A 17,912-nucleotide genomic window follows, 5' to 3' on the forward strand; every position below is an offset into this window, starting at 1 on the left:
TAACCACCTCATTGTTTTCATTCCTCTTCCGTATGAATTATCTAACCACCTCATTGTTTTCATTCCTCTTCCGTATGAATACCCTAACCACCTCATTGTTTTCATTCCTCTTCCGTATGAATACCCACTTAGATCCTACTGGGATCTTCCTCTTCCGTATGAATACCCACTTAGATCCTACTGGGATCACATCTTTTGGTATGAATACCCACTTAGATCCTACTGGGATCACATCTTTTGCGGTAAGTACGGTGGGACCAAACACTTTTCTTTTATTAAGCGAGTTAAGCTCTGCCTCAATTGCCTCTTTCTACTTCAACCAGTCAGGGCGCTTCTGGCACTCTGTTATTGATTTTGGTTCTGGATCCAGATTATTATGTGGAATATTACAGGCAACTGCATAGGCAAACGTGTCGTCGACGACTATTAAATCTCTGTTATATGTTTCTCCTATATCAACAAAATTTATGGTAGTTTCTATATTGATATCAACCAGATCATTATCATTTCCCAAAATATTCTGATCTGGATGTTCCGCATTCCAGTGTTCAAATTATTTAGAGCACATGCAGATTCACTGGGTTCCCCGTCTTCAGGACGGCTAAGATTTTTCTGGAGTGACTAAGATATTTTACCAATTCTCGTTTTCCGCGGATTTAAATCTTTTGCACCAACTGGTCTCCCGCGCTTCTGGCGATGGGGAGTGTTAATGTGCATTCCTGATCTCTTGGGGACTTCTACTCTCGAAGGAGCATTCACAGCAGGGATATGGGACCTGGTCACTCCTGTATTATCAGTAAAAGCATTTGGCAGGTTATTTGCTAAATTTTGCAAATTAATAATTTTCTGAACTTCCAGTTCAGTTTGACTAGTACGTGGGTCTAGGTGCTGAAGATCTTTTTCGTACCATGAAATTTCTCGGCATTTCGTTAAATAAGGACTTTTATCTCCCCCTAATGCCGGGAAATGATCTTCATCAAAAATGCAGTCAGCGTACCTCGCAGTAAACTGATCTCCTGTCATGGGCTCTAGGTATTTAATAATGGAGGGAGATTCATAACCAACATATATACCTAGTTTTCGTTGCGGGCCCATGGAGGTACGGTTTGTAGGTGGTATGGGGGTATAGACTGCACACCCGAATACACACAGATGGGAAATATTGGGTTCTACACCACGTAGTAGTTGCAAGGGGGAATAATCATGATATGCAGTAGGTCGGATTTGTATTAAAGCTGCAGCATGCAATACTGCATGTCCCCAACAAGAAACCGGTAAACTGGACTTTTGCAGTAATGGTCTAGCAATCAATTTAATACGCTTAATCAGAGATTCAGCTAGACCATTCTGAGTATGGACATAAGGTACAGGATGCTCTACTTTGATGCCCAAGGCCATACAATAATCATTGAAAGCCGTTGATGTGAATTCTCCAGCATTATCCATTCTTATTGATTTAATTGGATAATCTGAGAATTGGGCATTTAACTCTATAATTTTCGCAATAAATTTTGTGAAAGCTTTGTTCCTCGTGGACAATAGACTAACATGAGTCCAACGAGTGGAAGCATCAATAAAGACCATAAAATATCTAAATGGCCCAGAAGGTGGACTAATTGGTCCACAAATATCGCCCTGCAATCTTTNCGTATGAATACCCACTTAGATCCTACTGGGATCACATCTTTTGCGGTAAGTACGGTGGGACCAAACACTTTTCTTTTATTAAGCGAGTTAAGCTCTGCCTCAATTGCCTCTTTCTACTTCAACCAGTCAGGGCGCTTCTGGCACTCTGTTATTGATTTTGGTTCTGGATCCAGATTATTATGTGGAATATTACAGGCAACTGCATAGGCAAACGTGTCGTCGACGACTATTAAATCTCTGTTATATGTTTCTCCTATATCAACAAAATTTATGGTAGTTTCTATATTGATATCAACCAGATCATTATCATTTCCCAAAATATTCTGATCTGGATGTTCCGCATTCCAGTGTTCAAATTATTTAGAGCACATGCAGATTCACTGGGTTCCCCGTCTTCAGGACGGCTAAGATTTTTCTGGAGTGACTAAGATATTTTACCAATTCTCGTTTTCCGCGGATTTAAATCTTTTGCACCAACTGGTCTCCCGCGCTTCTGGCGATGGGGAGTGTTAATGTGCATTCCTGATCTCTTGGGGACTTCTACTCTCGAAGGAGCATTCACAGCAGGGATATGGGACCTGGTCACTCCTGTATTATCAGTAAAAGCATTTGGCAGGTTATTTGCTAAATTTTGCAAATTAATAATTTTCTGAACTTCCAGTTCAGTTTGACTAGTACGTGGGTCTAGGTGCTGAAGATCTTTTTCGTACCATGAAATTTCTCGGCATTTCGTTAAATAAGGACTTTTATCTCCCCCTAATGCCGGGAAATGATCTTCATCAAAAATGCAGTCAGCGTACCTCGCAGTAAACTGATCTCCTGTCATGGGCTCTAGGTATTTAATAATGGAGGGAGATTCATAACCAACATATATACCTAGTTTTCGTTGCGGGCCCATGGAGGTACGGTTTGTAGGTGGTATGGGGGTATAGACTGCACACCCGAATACACACAGATGGGAAATATTGGGTTCTACACCACGTAGTAGTTGCAAGGGGGAATAATCATGATATGCAGTAGGTCGGATTTGTATTAAAGCTGCAGCATGCAATACTGCATGTCCCCAACAAGAAACCGGTAAACTGGACTTTTGCAGTAATGGTCTAGCAATCAATTTAATACGCTTAATCAGAGATTCAGCTAGACCATTCTGAGTATGGACATAAGGTACAGGATGCTCTACTTTGATGCCCAAGGCCATACAATAATCATTGAAAGCCGTTGATGTGAATTCTCCAGCATTATCCATTCTTATTGATTTAATTGGATAATCTGAGAATTGGGCATTTAACTCTATAATTTTCGCAATAAATTTTGTGAAAGCTTTGTTCCTCGTGGACAATAGACTAACATGAGTCCAACGAGTGGAAGCATCAATAAAGACCATAAAATATCTAAATGGCCCAGAAGGTGGACTAATTGGTCCACAAATATCGCCCTGCAATCTTTGCAGAAAAATAGGCGACTCATGTCTAACCTTAGTACGCGACGGGCGTACAATATATTTACCTTTCGCACAAGCAACACATGTAAACATATTTGGCGAAAGTACATGAGATCTTAAAAGGTTATGGCCAGCAGAATTAGATATGATCCGACCCATCATATTCTGCCCAGGATGACCGAGACGGTCATGCCACAACTGAAAAGAATGTGGATTTTTTAGTTTCATGGTTAATGCAACACATGAATTATTGGGTTGTATATAGGTATAATATAACCCTGAAGATAAGGAGGCAAGTTCCTCAACCTCTCGCTTTTTACTAGAGATCAACTGAGTCATGATTAAAAACTCATCATTGTTCTTAGTCTTGGTTTCGATATGAAAACCATTTGATCGAATATCCCTGAAACTCAGCAAGGTTCGTTTAGATTGAGGATATAACAAAGCATTTTCAATTAGTAGCTCTGTACCCTTAGGGAGGATGATTGATGTTCTTCCGGAGCCCACTATTTGTACCTCACATCATTAGTAATGGTAGTAATATTACTACTTGATTTGTTCAAGGTACGAAAAAACCTCCTATCAGTAAGGATAGTGTGTGTGGTTGCACTATCCACCAAACACAATGTTGGTCCATGCTCCATTGTGTGGACAATGTTTTGTAATGCTGTAAGATCTAAGAGGTAAAAACCAAAAAGAAATCAGATCAAATAAGTGATCATGATGAGTAACTTCTTTTAAAAGGTAAGATCCTTCTAGGAGCTAAAACTCGAGAAGTAAAGGAATTCCTTCAGGGAAGTAGGGATCCTTCGAAAGGTGCCCTAAAAAAAAATTTCTTCCGAAGGTAACTTTAGGAAGACTACTAACTTTTACCTACCGGTCAGAAAGCTGAACGATCACTTTGGAAGGTAACTTCTCAGACAGTGGCTATTCATTACTTACTTACTTATCAAATTCGCATAAAAAAATAGTAAGTAAAGAGTAAAAACGAGTCATCCATCAAGATAAAATAGAAAACCATAGATGCTAAGTCATGAAAATGATAAAAAAAAAACATAGGTTCATAACCCACAAACATAAACAAATCACTCCTGAACACCAAAGTCTTCAAGCTCATATTTTAGAAGGTCATCGTCATCATCATTCATTATTGCATTTGCTTCAGGCAAATTAGTATTAGCATGATGAGATTCTCTTCCTGACGGCTGCTTATCATTTTTCCTTTGCATCATTTTGTATGCTTCAACCAGATGCTTTGGTGTGCGGCACATACGAGACCAGTGCCCCTCACACCCACACCGATAGCAGATTTGTGACCTCGATGATCCTTGATCACTCCGTTTCTTATCTTGGACCCGGGAGTCATTGCCGCCTTTGCCTCTACCACCTCGGTTGTTTCGACCATGACCTCTACCACGACCCTTTCCTCGACCCCTTCTAGAATTGCTTCCCTGGGCCATATGATGTGCTTCAGGCACTGGGGCAGACCCAACTAATCGTGCATTATGGTTTTTCATCAACAACTAGTTGTGCTTCTCGGCCACAAGAAGTGTAGATATAAGCTCAGAATGCTTTTCATAATTCTTTGCCCTGTACTGCTGCTGGAGTACAAGGTTACTCGCATGAAAAGTAGATAGGGTCTTTTCAATTAAATCTTTCTCTGAAACTTCTTGTTTGCAGAGCTTTAGTTGCGAGACTATTTTATGAAGGGCCGAATTGTAATCAATTACTGACTTATAGTCTTGAAACCTAAGATTAAGCCAGTCAAATTGGGCTTGAGGAAGTACAATTGACGACTGCTGGTCAAAACGGTCCTCCAGGGACTTCCATAATGCAAAAGGGTCCTTTTCAGTCAGGTATTCATTTTTCAGGTCATGGTTCAAGTGGTGACGTAAGAAAATGAGAGCCTGCGCCTTCTGGGCGTCAGTACACTGTGACATAGCAACAATGGTTTGGCTCAACTCTTTAGACGCGAGATGAATCTCGATGTCTAAGGCCCAAGTTAAATAGTTGCCCCCGTCAAGTGAGAGTTCAGTAAATTCTCGTTTAGTGATAGAAGACATGATCTACAAAAACATATTATCCATGCAGTCATTTTGGATGCATTTCCCCAAAAGAACATAAAAGCCAATAATGGGGAATAATGCAAAAACCATTATCTCTCTATTACATATACAAATATTACACACATATATATTAACTCGTATATATATGTTGACGAACAAATTTATATATGCACGTATGTACATGTCCAAAAAACACATCCGAATATACAAATATAAATATACAAAACCATTTACATTAATACGTATATATAAGTACGGATATATAAAATTACAGAATGAAAATTTAAAAGTTTTATACATATATCATTATATACATACATAATGCGCAGCAACAAAAGAAAACTATATGCATACGCAATATAAAATTGTAAAGATGAAAAGGGATATATATATACTGTGGTTTGCTAAACTAAAAATTGGAATATGGATATTCTAACACTAACACCATATATTAAAGCAAAGATGAAGCAGAAGGAAACACACCGGCAGAAAAAATACATCCAATATAAATTCATTATCAAACAGCCAGGGTCACATGAAAAAATTAGACAAAGGCATAGAAATAAAAAATAAGAGTCTTTTAAGAAATCAGTACCGTTCACCCGAGATATAGAACACTCGTGCTGATAACGTGCTGTAATTTGACTTATCGATTAGCTCAGTTCTCGTGGTGATTGCCCGGTAATTGCTTGGAGATTATGTATATGATAATGTAGTGTAGAGAAAAGGGAAAAAGGAGAAGAAGAAGAACAATAACACAAGATCACAAGAGCTCATCCATTCATTAAGCAATCCATATCAATATATACACATTCCACAACCTTTCATTTCCTTTAACATAAACAATGAAATAATGGAAGGCAAATGGAGAGTCCTAAGATTTAATGGCCATCAAGTAAAAGATTTATAACAGAAGCAAAATTTTAAGTGAACTCCACCTCTGGTTTGAATTGGGTCAAAGTAGATTTAGGTTCAATTTTCTTAAGTGATAATTTTAATTTGATATATTATACACTCAAAGCGGATAATGGAATGGGAAATTGATTCTTAAGGCGTATTGGCCATTTGAATTGAGAAATAGAGTTAGTTGGAGAGATTTTTAAGTAGCATTTGTTCCACATTAAAAGTAATAATGTGGGCTTGTACTAGTATATATATCATGGTTGCAGTAAGCGCTAGATGCTAGGCGGTAGAGGAACGCCTAGCACCTAAACGGTCTAAGCGGCGCCTATGCGGCTAAATAAAAAATAAATAAAAAAACAGTGCACGTGTCACTACTACAGAAAAATGATACTACGTCGCTTAATTAACGTCGGTTTTTTATAAACCGATGTTATATGTCAATTAAATAAAGCAAAAATAATATATATTATTTACGACGTCAGTTCTTGGCAAAAACAACGACATAAATGTTTTTTTTTAAATAGCAAGACATACGACTTCGGTTCTCCAAAGAATCGACATCGTATGTTCTAAATAATGTCTTTTAAAATGAAATTAAAGACATACGGCGTCGGTTCTAGGGAGATTAACAACGCTGAGCCGAGCAGTTAACTTGATTGAAATAGACGAGTTAACTCAACCGAGTTAGACGCTAGGCGGCAGCCTAGTCGGCCAGATTAGGCGCAAGGCGGGCGCCTTGACTGCCGGTCGCCCAGGAGGGAGATCGCCATGGTCTAAGGGCGCCTAGACCGATGTTTGCAACAGTGATATGTATATATATTGAAAAAAAAATTAACGCTGAGCCGACCGGTTAACTCGATTGAAATTGGCGAGTTAACTCGACCGAGTTAGGCGCTAAGTGGTAGCCTAGTCGGTCAGATTAGGCGCAAGGCGGGCGCCTTGGCGGCCGGTCGCCTAGGAGGGAGATCACCACAGTCTAAGGGTGCCTAGCGCCTAGGCGGGTGCCTAGACCGATGTTTGCAACAGTGATATGTATACAATTATACTTCTTGAAAAGTTTGAATTATATAACATAAATGATCTCTCAAGTGTAGGCTTGGACCTATATGCACATGTCAATATATTTGATTGCTTAAATATTCAGATACGGAAATCATGTTCCACCCACAAATGACACCCCTTGTAGAGCTATTTTGTAATTGTTTTTGTTTTTATTTATTGTCACTGAAATTTGTACGAGGCAGCACACAAGGATGTTGGAAGAATAGTTGTAACACAAGGAGTTGTTAACGCAATTTGAAAAAACCCTAGTCTGCGAGACATTTCTCAATTTGAAAATTTGCCTAAATCTACTAAAAGCATATTCAAAGTATATAGTTTGGAACCAGAAATTACACAATAGAATGATCTCTCCTATCGAACTATTGTAACCTAAACTCATGTACTACTTTCTAGGGGAATTTAGAATCCTCTAAAAAAAACTCTCAGACCTCACAGAATAGGCTGGGAATTAATGAGTTATGTGAATGGGTGAGAGGTCCTTATATAGTTAATTATTCTTTCAAGAATCCTTCTGGGAGTGGCTGTAACACCCCAATTTTCATAACCAAATTTCCTTAATCTTTTTTCTTTATTAATTGAAAATTTCTACAATCATAGCGGAAGCATAAACTAACCAAAAGAAAACGGGTGTTACCGCCACGCTCAGGTATCGCTCCTATACCCAAACGCACAGGTTGAAACAAACTTACAAAAATATTCGCCAACTACTACTAGTACAATAACTTAAGTACAATTGTCTAGGAAGAACTTCTAAATTATCTATAAAAAATAAAAAAAATTAAAAGAACTAGTAGGAAAATAGAAATCACTCTCATGCTCCAATTGTTATGCAACAATACCTGCAAAATAACTAAGGGGGAAACAAAGTCAGCATTACTCCACCCCGTAAAATATTTTACACATAACACGTAACACCTTAGTGCACACAATTCCACACTAACCCCATAATATATTCCGACAATTAGAATGTTTCATTCAAGTATAATTTTCACATTTACGACAAATTGCCAACTCCATCACAGAATATTAATAGTAATTTATAATTTCACGTAAAACTCTATAACTTCCACATTTTATCAATTTGATCAATAATAAGATTTAATCCCTTTTTTTTTAAACCACCAAGTCAATGAGAAGGAGAAATACCCAGCAAGAACCATGACTTCGGCCCCAGTGACCAAAAAGAACCAACTAGAGACCAACCCAGTTGGCTCGAGATAAATTCTTTAAGTATGCATACCTCCATTGAGAGACCAACCCCAATAGGTAGAACGAACTCGAATGTGAGAGACCAACCTCACAACATATATGATAATAATAATTATAACCAAATGTGGGAGACAAACCCCGCACCGATATATCATAGTAATCCATAACCAAACGTGAGAGACCAACCTCACAAAGAAAAATTCAACTACAAATCATCCGTGACCAAAGTTAATTAAATACAATATTTTTTTTTGATACAAATTAATTTATTCTCTCCATCATACTCGAACATATATAAATATATTTATTTTCACACTTTACAATTACCAAGTATACACAGTAATTATACTAATTATACTAATTATATTAATATTAATAAGCCAAGCCTATGTAAGATAATATTTGAAACTAATTACTATACTAGCTATGAGCAAAATATGCAAATTGAGCACATATATATATATATATATATATATATATATATATATACTACGGCATAGGTTAATGGGAGGACACAAGCATATTTTCTTGCTATATATTCAATATATACAGACAACCATAAATTTTTAACAACCCCAAACATACAAATAAAGCTACTGTACAAACACGTCTTTAGTCAATTTATTACTCATATATACATTTTGCAAGTATATCGTATGCATTCTCCTATTTATACATATGCACACTGATTACAGAACATACCAATCATATATATATGAGCAGTTATATATGAATATATAGTTGTATATCTATATATGAATATATATACACCACATACTAATATGCCAGTATACTTACACAAAGAATTCAATATTAGAGGATGCAATATATACAACACTAGATAGTAAGAAGCATGCGAAGGCCGATTATACTCCAACATCTATCACATAAATTTACATACTCCTACGGCATAGTCAAATAATTCTCCACTTTCAGCATCAGAAATACTACAAATTCATGAATCACATAGGCCAATTATTCACAATTACTATAAAAATATTTTTGATGCATTTTAAAACGATTTTTGCACATAAACCCTTACTAAAACGGATTTTTATTTTTGGGTAAAATAATTTTAGATAAACATAAATCTTACCCTAGCAGTCAAAATCTCTGAGGAAGGGAGAAGGCTAAAGCAAAAAGGCTAAGATGTTTTTTCTATTCTTTTTGGCGACGAAGGAGAATGCAGAAAGACAATTATTATATTCTTAGAGGAGAGAAAGAAATATAGTATGTGAAAAAATTAGGATGACAATTTAAGATGATATATAGGATGATGATTAGCTAATGAATAAGATAATTATGGAAAACCGTGTATATGCATATATGTATATGTTAGGATAGAGAATGGCAAATTAGTACTAAGGAAAACATATGCATATACACTAGGGGTGGGAATAGGCCAGGCCCCTTGTAGGGGCCTATGTTCAGGGCTAATTAAAGCCTAGTTAGGCTTAGCTCGTTTAGTAGAAAGGCCAGGCTTGAACCACTTTTAAAAACCTATTAAGCTAAACAGGCCAGGCCTATATACACTAGGCTCGGCCTTCAGGCCTACAGGCCTGCCCTATATATATATATTCTATTTTATATTTTTATATTTACAATACAATCCCAGGTATATATAACAAGTATATATAATTACCAAACTCTAACCCTCCACCTCCAAAATTTCATTATAAATTATGATTCAACTATAGACATTGCTACTAATCCTGTTGAATATATTCTTATTGTTTAATTTTTTTATTAACTATTCTTACTCTCATAATATTTAATGAAATATTGCAACTTAATTATGTGAGTTGATTGTTTATTATTTATGATATTATATATGATAACAAATAATAATACAATTGAACTTAGGTATTTTTTGTAAATTTTTTACATGTATACTTTAAAAGACTTAAAAATGTAGGGCTTAAATAGGCTCAAAGCCTATTTATGATCTATTTTGAAGCCTTTTTAAAAGCCTATATGTTAAATAGGCTTTTAAAAAGGCTTCAGGCCAGGCTAGGCCAACTGTAGGCTCAGGCTTGAGCCTAAAAAAAAGCCTACATACAGGCTCAAGCCCAGGCTCAGGCTTTAGATTTCCATAGCAGGCCCAGACCTAAATTTCTAAAGCTCGCCTCGGCCTAGCCTATTTCCACACCTAATATACACTCTGAGATTAGGGAAGCTTTAAATTAGGAAACAATATCATGATTACAAACATAGCTCACGTACGTAAATATGTATACACGATTAGAAAATTCTATAGTACAATTGTATATACCATTTATATATCACAGGTCATTAACCGGTTTTTGGGATTCATTGCATCAAAATTAATTGTTGAGGGGTGCAATTGCACATTTAAAAAGTTGAGGTGACTAATTGACTTTTCAGCTAAAGTTTGAGTGTTTATTTGACCATTTTCCGTTATTATTATTTAGTTACGTAGTGATTACATATGCTATTTCCATCAAATGAGTAGCTCGTTTGAAAAGTGTCAATTTTTAAATGGATTATAAGTGATGGATATATTAGATCCACCTAGGATTCTTGGAATCCGGACCAAGGTTGACTACCCTAAGCTCAACCTAAGAAGATGGTGTTGGGTCGGCATGTGAGATTGGAGAAACAGAATTAACTGATAGTTGTTATTACTGTTACGAGCATCCAAGTCTTGAGGGCCGCAAATTTTATCGTGGACCACGAACCACCAAGCATTGTGGTTCAAGTGACAAAACGACGCATTTTGATTAAACCTGACCAACGAGGATAAACTCTGGGTTAAAGTGATGAAAGACAAGTACGTGAATCATGGTGGTTTCTTCAACACGACATCCACGAATACTTGTTCATGGAGTTGGCGTAGTATCATGAAAGGTAAGGAGACGCTAGAGAAGAGAGTGAAATGCAAGATTGGTACGGGATCCTCGATCAACTTTTGGGATGATTGGTGGCTGGGGGATGGCCCCATTGCGAACTACGTAAACTTGCAGGTCCCGGAGACGTATAAACACGCGACGGTTAGTCAGTTCATTACTCGGGAAAGAACCTGGAACATGAGCACGTTGGAAGGGATCATACCCGACGACATCCTCAAATCCATACGCGATTACCTGATTCCGGTGGAAGATAATCGGACCGGACACATGCTCGTGGCCACGCTCAGGTACAGGCCTCCTCTCTGTTAAATTTGTTTTTTCTCTCATTGCAGGGCATTCTGAGGACGAGAGAACGGATGGTTGGGTGTGGAAGATCCAATGCACGGAGCGGGTAAAAATTTTCATATGGAAAATTACCCACAATGGCCTGCTTATCAACTCCGAACGTAGGAGACGGGGGTTGACTGCCCAGAGCGATTGCCCAAGGTGCGACGAAGGAGATGAAACATTGGATCATATCTTCAGAAGATGTCATATGGCTGTGGATTGCTGGAGTCAGATCATCACACCTGTCGGCTTCAATATCAACTCCCACATGCCGTTGGTGAAATGGATAGAGAAAAACTGTATTAGCTCAAAGACTTCTTCAGACAGCATCAACTGGAACTCTCATTTCCCCTACTTGCTCTGGAACTTGTGGAAGGCCAGGAATCAGTTTGTGTTTAATGGTGTGACTATCCTAGCAAGAGAAACCATCCGTAGGGCAAACAAGGAAGCTCGAGAAGCAAAGAGCTTACTGGCTAAGAACCATGGTCCGGTACGTGGCAGCCAAGTATGGGTGGTCTGGACCCCCCCCCCCCCCACGCCACGGCTTTGTCAAACTGAACACCGACGGCGCTAAGAAAGCGAGCTCGGGTATGGCAAGTGCAGGAGGCGTCTTTCGAGATCATGCCGGGTCTTGGATTGTGGGGTTTGCCGCAAAGATTGGGACTACGAATAGCTTCATCGCCGAGCTATGGGGGCTTTGAGAAGGTTTAAAGATTGCTATCGACCGGGGATTCAGTAAACTTATTGTGGAAACTGATTCTAACGCTATGGTCCAAGTCTTGAACAGGGATGCAGAATCAAGACCGGAAACCGACACCCTCATCGCTGACTGCAACTTCCTGATGCGAAAAATCCATGAGGTTGAGCTCATTCATGTCTACAGGGAAGGAAACCATTGTGCCGATTACCTTGCCAACATGGGACAAACTTGTGAGTGGGGGACTACGATCCTGAACCACCCGCCTGATGGGGTCCAAGCCATTCTCAACAGGGACGCTAGGAACGTCGCAACCAGGAGGATCCGTTAACCAACGGGGCTTTGCCCCTCTTACGCACCAAAAAAAAGGCTCAATATAATATTTAGAGAGTAATATAAGTTTACGAAATTGGAATACTCATAAAATAATATTAATAGGTTAGTCTCAAATGATTTTGAGTATCATAAAATAATATTGTTGTAAACTAGTATGAGTATGAATCATATAGTAAAAAATAATTTAATTTAAAAATAATATTTTTATCAAAATACTAAAAATAACTAGGGTATCACAGTGGCACTTCTAGTTTGTTTGGGATTTTGATTTATGCATTCTTGTTTCTCTCTTTTTGACACAGGCTAGCATTCCTTTTTACCAACAATGTTCGACAAATACTTTTAAGTCAACAGTCACCATTATTATTAGGGAAAATGGTCAAATAGGTCCTTGAACTTTAGCTGAAAAGTCAATTAGCTCCTCAATTTTTTAAAGAGGAAATTCTACCCATCCACAATTCATTTTGATGCAATGAATCCCAAAAACCAATTAATGACCTACTATCACAGGTCATTAGGGATCCGACCATCCTCTAGTGAATTTTCAAGCAAAAAAGTAATCGACGACGGGCGAACAGTCGCCGTTCACGGAGAAAGAAGTGGTCGCCTTCTCCCAGCGAGAAGGTCGCAACCACTATGGTTGCCTTCGCCGGTCACTTTTTTGCCTGAAAATTCACCGGAGGTTTGCCTGATCCCTAATGACCTGTGATAGTAGGTCATTAACCGGTTTTTGGGATTCATTGCATCAAAATTAATTGTTGAGGGGTGTAATTGCACATTTAAAAAGTTGAGGTGACTAATTGACTTTTCAGCTAAAGTTTGAGTGTTTATTTGACCATTTTCCGTTATTATTATTTAGTTACGTAGTGATTACATATGCTATTTCCATCAAATGAGCAGCTCGTTTGAAAAGTGTCAATTTTTAAATGGATTATAAGTGATAGATATATTAGATCCACCTAGGATTCTTGGAATCCGGACCAAGGTTGACTACCTTAAGCTCAACCTAAGAAGATGGTGTTGGGTCGACATGTGAGATTGGAGAAACAGAATTAACCGATAGTTGTTATGACTGTTACGAGCATCCAAGTCTTGAGGGCCGCAAATTTTATCGTGGACCACGGACCACTAAGCATTGTGGTTCAAGTGACAAAACGACGCATTTTGATTAATGAAAACAGATGGATGAAACTGTCTCCATTTCGCACAACTACAGTTCCCTTTAAACACAACTGCAGTACCCTTTCAACACAATTGCACTTCTAGACGGATGAAACAGTCTCAGACAACTGCAGTATCAGTTTAACACAACTGCAATAGTATCAGTTCAACCCAACTGCAATATCAGTTCAACACAACTGTAGTATCAGTTCAACACAACTGTAGAATCATTTGAGATGAACGGTAGTATCAGTTACGCACACAATTGTAATATCAGTTCAACAAAACTACAGTATCGGGTTCAACACAACTGCAGTATTAGTTCAACACAAATTTAGTATCAGTTCAACACAACTGCAGTATCAGTTCAACATAATTGTAGTATCATTTGAGATGAACTGTAGTATCAATTATGGAGATTTACGAGAGTCGTTTCTCCACTTATTGAAACGACGTCGTTTTGTAACCTTGGTCCATAATGCATTGTGCACTGCAATCCACGGTATAAGAACTGCATGAGGGCAATACTAAATGAGCCGTCTCCAGGATTTCTTCTTATACAAATAGACTTATTTTTGTTTGTTGAAACATATTTTGTCTTATTTTTACCATTCATCTTGTAATCACAAAGCAATTATTGACAAATATTACAAGTTATTTGTCATATTTCGAGTATATCCTTTATTATTATTATTATTATTATTATTATTAGGGATAAGGAACAATAAGCCCTCCAACTATATGTCAAAATGCAATTAGACCCTCTAACTAATAAAAAGTTTCAATTAAACCCTTAAATTGATTAAAACTGTGCAATTAACATATTTAACAAGTTACTAATAAGTAACGAATTAATTTTGATTGCATGGTATCCTATTCAAAAATAAAAATAAACAAAAAATAAAAAAAATGAAACTAATTAAAAAAAATAGAAAGTTGTCGGCTTCATGTGTTTAGAAAAAGAGTATATGATATATGTGTATTCATGTGTTGCACTACCTGCGTCCTTAAAAACCCTTTAATTAAGAAAATTATAACAAAACTCAATCAAAGGAAAAAGTGTACAGTTGTTGGTCTTCAATACCCAATCTTCATGATTGATTCAAGAAAATCTCATTCACCTTGTGTTAGAAAAACATACATGCGCAGCGGAAGCATCAAATCGCATTTTCTATGATTCTATGTAAACGAGGGAGTTAGAAAGTTTTACCCTTGAAGCGTGCTTTGGCAGAATCAAAACCGTCCAAACATCCGGCCTCTAGTCTGTCCACTGGCCAGGCACGTGAGAAATCCCAGAGATTTTCACGTGAAAACTCTTTTTTGAATAGTCTCTCTTTCACTTCACTTAGTTTAGAAATAGGGCAAGGCTTATATATATATATAGCCTGGTTTGGGCCCAAAGATGCTAGCCTTTTAAAAGCCCAAATCTACCCAGTATTGAATTAATTCATTAATCAGTTATTAATGTATTAATTCAATATCGATAACTCTTTATCGATTTTTTTTAAAGTTCTCAGCATTACCACGAACCATTATGGTGTTACTTTCTAGGTTCATAGTCAAACTAGCAACGAGTAATATTTAATAACTCATTATTAAATAACTCGTAAGTCATGAGTGACACCTAGCAGTATACCATGACTACCTAGTTAGTTGACAATGAATATATTTTAATATATTATAATGAACCTTTCCGTTACAAATATCATGCAACATTCCTTCCACACAACACTTGTTCCGAACCAGATAAAGGTCATGGTCAAACTTGGTCAAACCCATAAACCTGGTCAATATGTCTATTCAATATTCTTAACCTGAAGTCCAACTTCATTGTACTCTAGCCAGAGATTCTCGTTGTATGATTATTGAATAGACTGGAACATCCTTGTTACCTCAAGGCGGTGGATCCTCTATTGAACGCACACATGTCTCCGTACAATACTGAACTAGACCACCAAGTATACTTATAGTCCCATAAGAAACAAAAGATGCATACTGGCAAAAACTAGTCTACTATATGTACAAGACAACCATGTCATCTCAAGTCAAAGGATTATTGCATACTTGTAACATACAACATACCGATGACACGTAGGTAAACACCATGCGGTACGTTGTAGTCAGTCAATGTTTAATGACTTGTTCTCTAACAATCATCCACATGTCCACTCTTTGTATCTCATACAGAATGGCATGAGACTCACCATAAGAAGGACAATGTGCTAGTCTTATCGGAATTCTAATGCCCAATTAGAATTCCTATGACTAGGAACATTTTACAATACTTCATTTATTAATTATTCGTCACTCATATTCTTAACACTTAAGAATGAAGAATTAAGAAGATTGTATGGAATAATATCAAATATTAACTAAGCCTTAATAAAATAAATAAAAATAATATCAAATATTAACTAAGCCTTAATAAAATAAATAAAATAAATATCAAATATTAACTAAGCCTTAATAAAATAAATAAAATAATTATTTATTATATTTATTTAATAAGAAATTAATGCCCAATAATTATTTATTATATTTATTTAATAAGAAATTAATGCCCAAAAATTATTTATTATATTTATTTAATAAGAAATTAATGCCCAAAATAATAAATGTTGGCTCCTAGGGCATACATGTCTAACAGTCTCCCACTTGCACTAGAGCCAATCGGTAACCCTCATCTTCTCAAGATGCCGATCTAACTGCCAATCGGTAACCCTCATCTTCTCAAGATGCCGATCTAACTGCTCATCGGTAACCCTCATCTTCTCAAGATGCCGATCTAACTGCTCTTGATTAAGTCTCATCTTCTCAAGATGCCGATCTAACTGCTCTTGATTAAGTAGTATAGAAAACGGATCTGCTAGGTTATCCGTAAATGCTATCATCTGCATTGCTATATTACCCTTTCCATCGAACTCTCTTAGGGGATAATAGCAGCAACAAACTCAACTCGGCTTCAGTGGTTGAATATGCAATCATTTCCTGTTTGGAACTCTTCCAACTAATTGCACCACTATTACAAAAAGTAGACTTTCTATCATTTGATCCGATAGAAAATCAAATTTGTGTATCCTTTACTCTTTAATACTCGTTTTCCATCAGTTAAGACTAAACTCTTAGTTACTTAACTGATGTCCAATGTTATTCACTTAGATTTGATTGATGTTTACAAGTGACACTCACTACATGAGAAACATCAAAACTTGTACATAATATCACATATATAAGATACCCAATAGCTAAAGCCTATGGTATTTTACTCATGTGATCCCTCTCTTCAGTTGTGTCAGGACACAACTTTAGAGATATAGATTTCATGCTTGAAAGGTAATAAAACCTTTTTTAGAATCTAACCTATTGAACAAATTCAATATTTTATGTACATACTTTGAGATAATCCTATTAATATTTTTGATCTATCTCTATAGACTCAAATCTCAAGGATATATGCTACTTATCTCAAATCTATCATATAAAAAATTTTAGATAATCAAACTTTTATCGGAGTCATCATGCTTACGTCATTTCTTGTTATTAATATGTCATCTACATATAATACAAGAAATGTGATAATACTCCCACTGACCATTTTATACACATGGATCATCAATGTTTTCACAGTATAGTCAAACAATTTGACTACCTTATCAAAACAGATATTCCACATTCTAAAATCGATATCTAATATCGCCTCTTTGTAAATGATAGGATTGTCCCTAGACACATCATCTCCAATTGCAAAGGCACTCTCTATGTCATGAAGACAACTATAATATGTCTAATGAACAAATATGTCTAACACTTCTCCAAAGAGGAGGCATAACCTTTTGTTCATATTACACAGATTCTTAAATTTGATTAGGTTAGGAAGATTTATTAACAAACTCTTTGTCAAGTTATATCTTTCTACCTTTTTCAGATCTTGTTTCGAATTTGTCTATTTTAGGCTTTTGATATAAGCTGTGTAACCCCAAATCTTAGCATACTTAAGATGGGGTGTCCCATATCTCATATGGTGTCTTACGAACAGACTTAGATGAAACTCCATGATCTAAAATCCATTTCATCAAATGGATCACATTAATACATTAATATGTATTAAATGCTCATTTATACTACCATTAATCATATTTAAGCGATAAATATCATTTAGTAATGTTCTAGTGCCATCACATTTATTATTA

At 36.7% G+C, this 17,912-nt stretch overlaps 4 protein-coding genes across 4 annotated transcripts; all 4 read right to left on the reverse strand.

Moving 5' to 3' along the window:
* Positions 1-310: 310 nt before the first annotated feature.
* On the reverse strand, positions 311-1,446 carry LOC116020201. The gene is made up of 2 exons (XM_031260680.1): positions 636-1,446; positions 311-525 (listed from the first exon to the last, which is right to left on the reverse strand). Exons 1-2 carry the CDS (start codon positions 1,444-1,446, stop codon positions 311-313), a joined length of 1,026 nt encoding a protein of 341 aa, XP_031116540.1.
* Positions 1,447-1,760: 314 nt separating this feature from the next.
* LOC116020202 lies at positions 1,761-2,896 on the reverse strand. The gene is made up of 2 exons (XM_031260682.1): positions 2,086-2,896; positions 1,761-1,975 (listed from the first exon to the last, which is right to left on the reverse strand). Exons 1-2 carry the CDS (start codon positions 2,894-2,896, stop codon positions 1,761-1,763), a joined length of 1,026 nt encoding a protein of 341 aa, XP_031116542.1.
* Positions 2,897-4,176: 1,280 nt separating this feature from the next.
* LOC116020203 lies at positions 4,177-4,608 on the reverse strand. The gene has a single exon (XM_031260683.1). The coding sequence runs from the start codon at positions 4,606-4,608 to the stop codon at positions 4,177-4,179; it is 432 nt and encodes a 143-aa protein (XP_031116543.1).
* Positions 4,609-4,614: 6 nt separating this feature from the next.
* Positions 4,615-5,154, reverse strand: LOC116020204. Its single transcript, XM_031260684.1, has one exon. The coding sequence runs from the start codon at positions 5,152-5,154 to the stop codon at positions 4,615-4,617; it is 540 nt and encodes a 179-aa protein (XP_031116544.1).
* Positions 5,155-17,912: the final 12,758 nt, after the last annotated feature.

This window comes from Ipomoea triloba, chromosome 5 (genome assembly GCF_003576645.1).
Source record: "Ipomoea triloba cultivar NCNSP0323 chromosome 5, ASM357664v1".
Taxonomy (NCBI): Eukaryota; Viridiplantae; Streptophyta; class Magnoliopsida; order Solanales; family Convolvulaceae; genus Ipomoea; species Ipomoea triloba.

Bases quoted from the DNA above. Each gene is read 5' to 3' on its own strand.
- LOC116020201 (XM_031260680.1), bottom strand. From the start codon at position 1,446: ATGGATAATGCTGGAGAATTCACATCAACGGCTTTCAATGATTATTGT. The intron at 526-635 runs GTAAAATATCTT...CGGAACATCCAG, and splicing joins TCCGCGGAAAACGAGAATTG to ATCAGAATATTTTGGGAAAT.
- LOC116020203 (XM_031260683.1), bottom strand. From the start codon at position 4,608: ATGAAAAACCATAATGCACGATTAGTTGGGTCTGCCCCAGTGCCTGAA.
- LOC116020202 (XM_031260682.1), bottom strand. From the start codon at position 2,896: ATGGATAATGCTGGAGAATTCACATCAACGGCTTTCAATGATTATTGT. The intron at 1,976-2,085 runs GTAAAATATCTT...CGGAACATCCAG, and splicing joins TCCGCGGAAAACGAGAATTG to ATCAGAATATTTTGGGAAAT.
- LOC116020204 (XM_031260684.1), bottom strand. From the start codon at position 5,154: ATGTCTTCTATCACTAAACGAGAATTTACTGAACTCTCACTTGACGGG.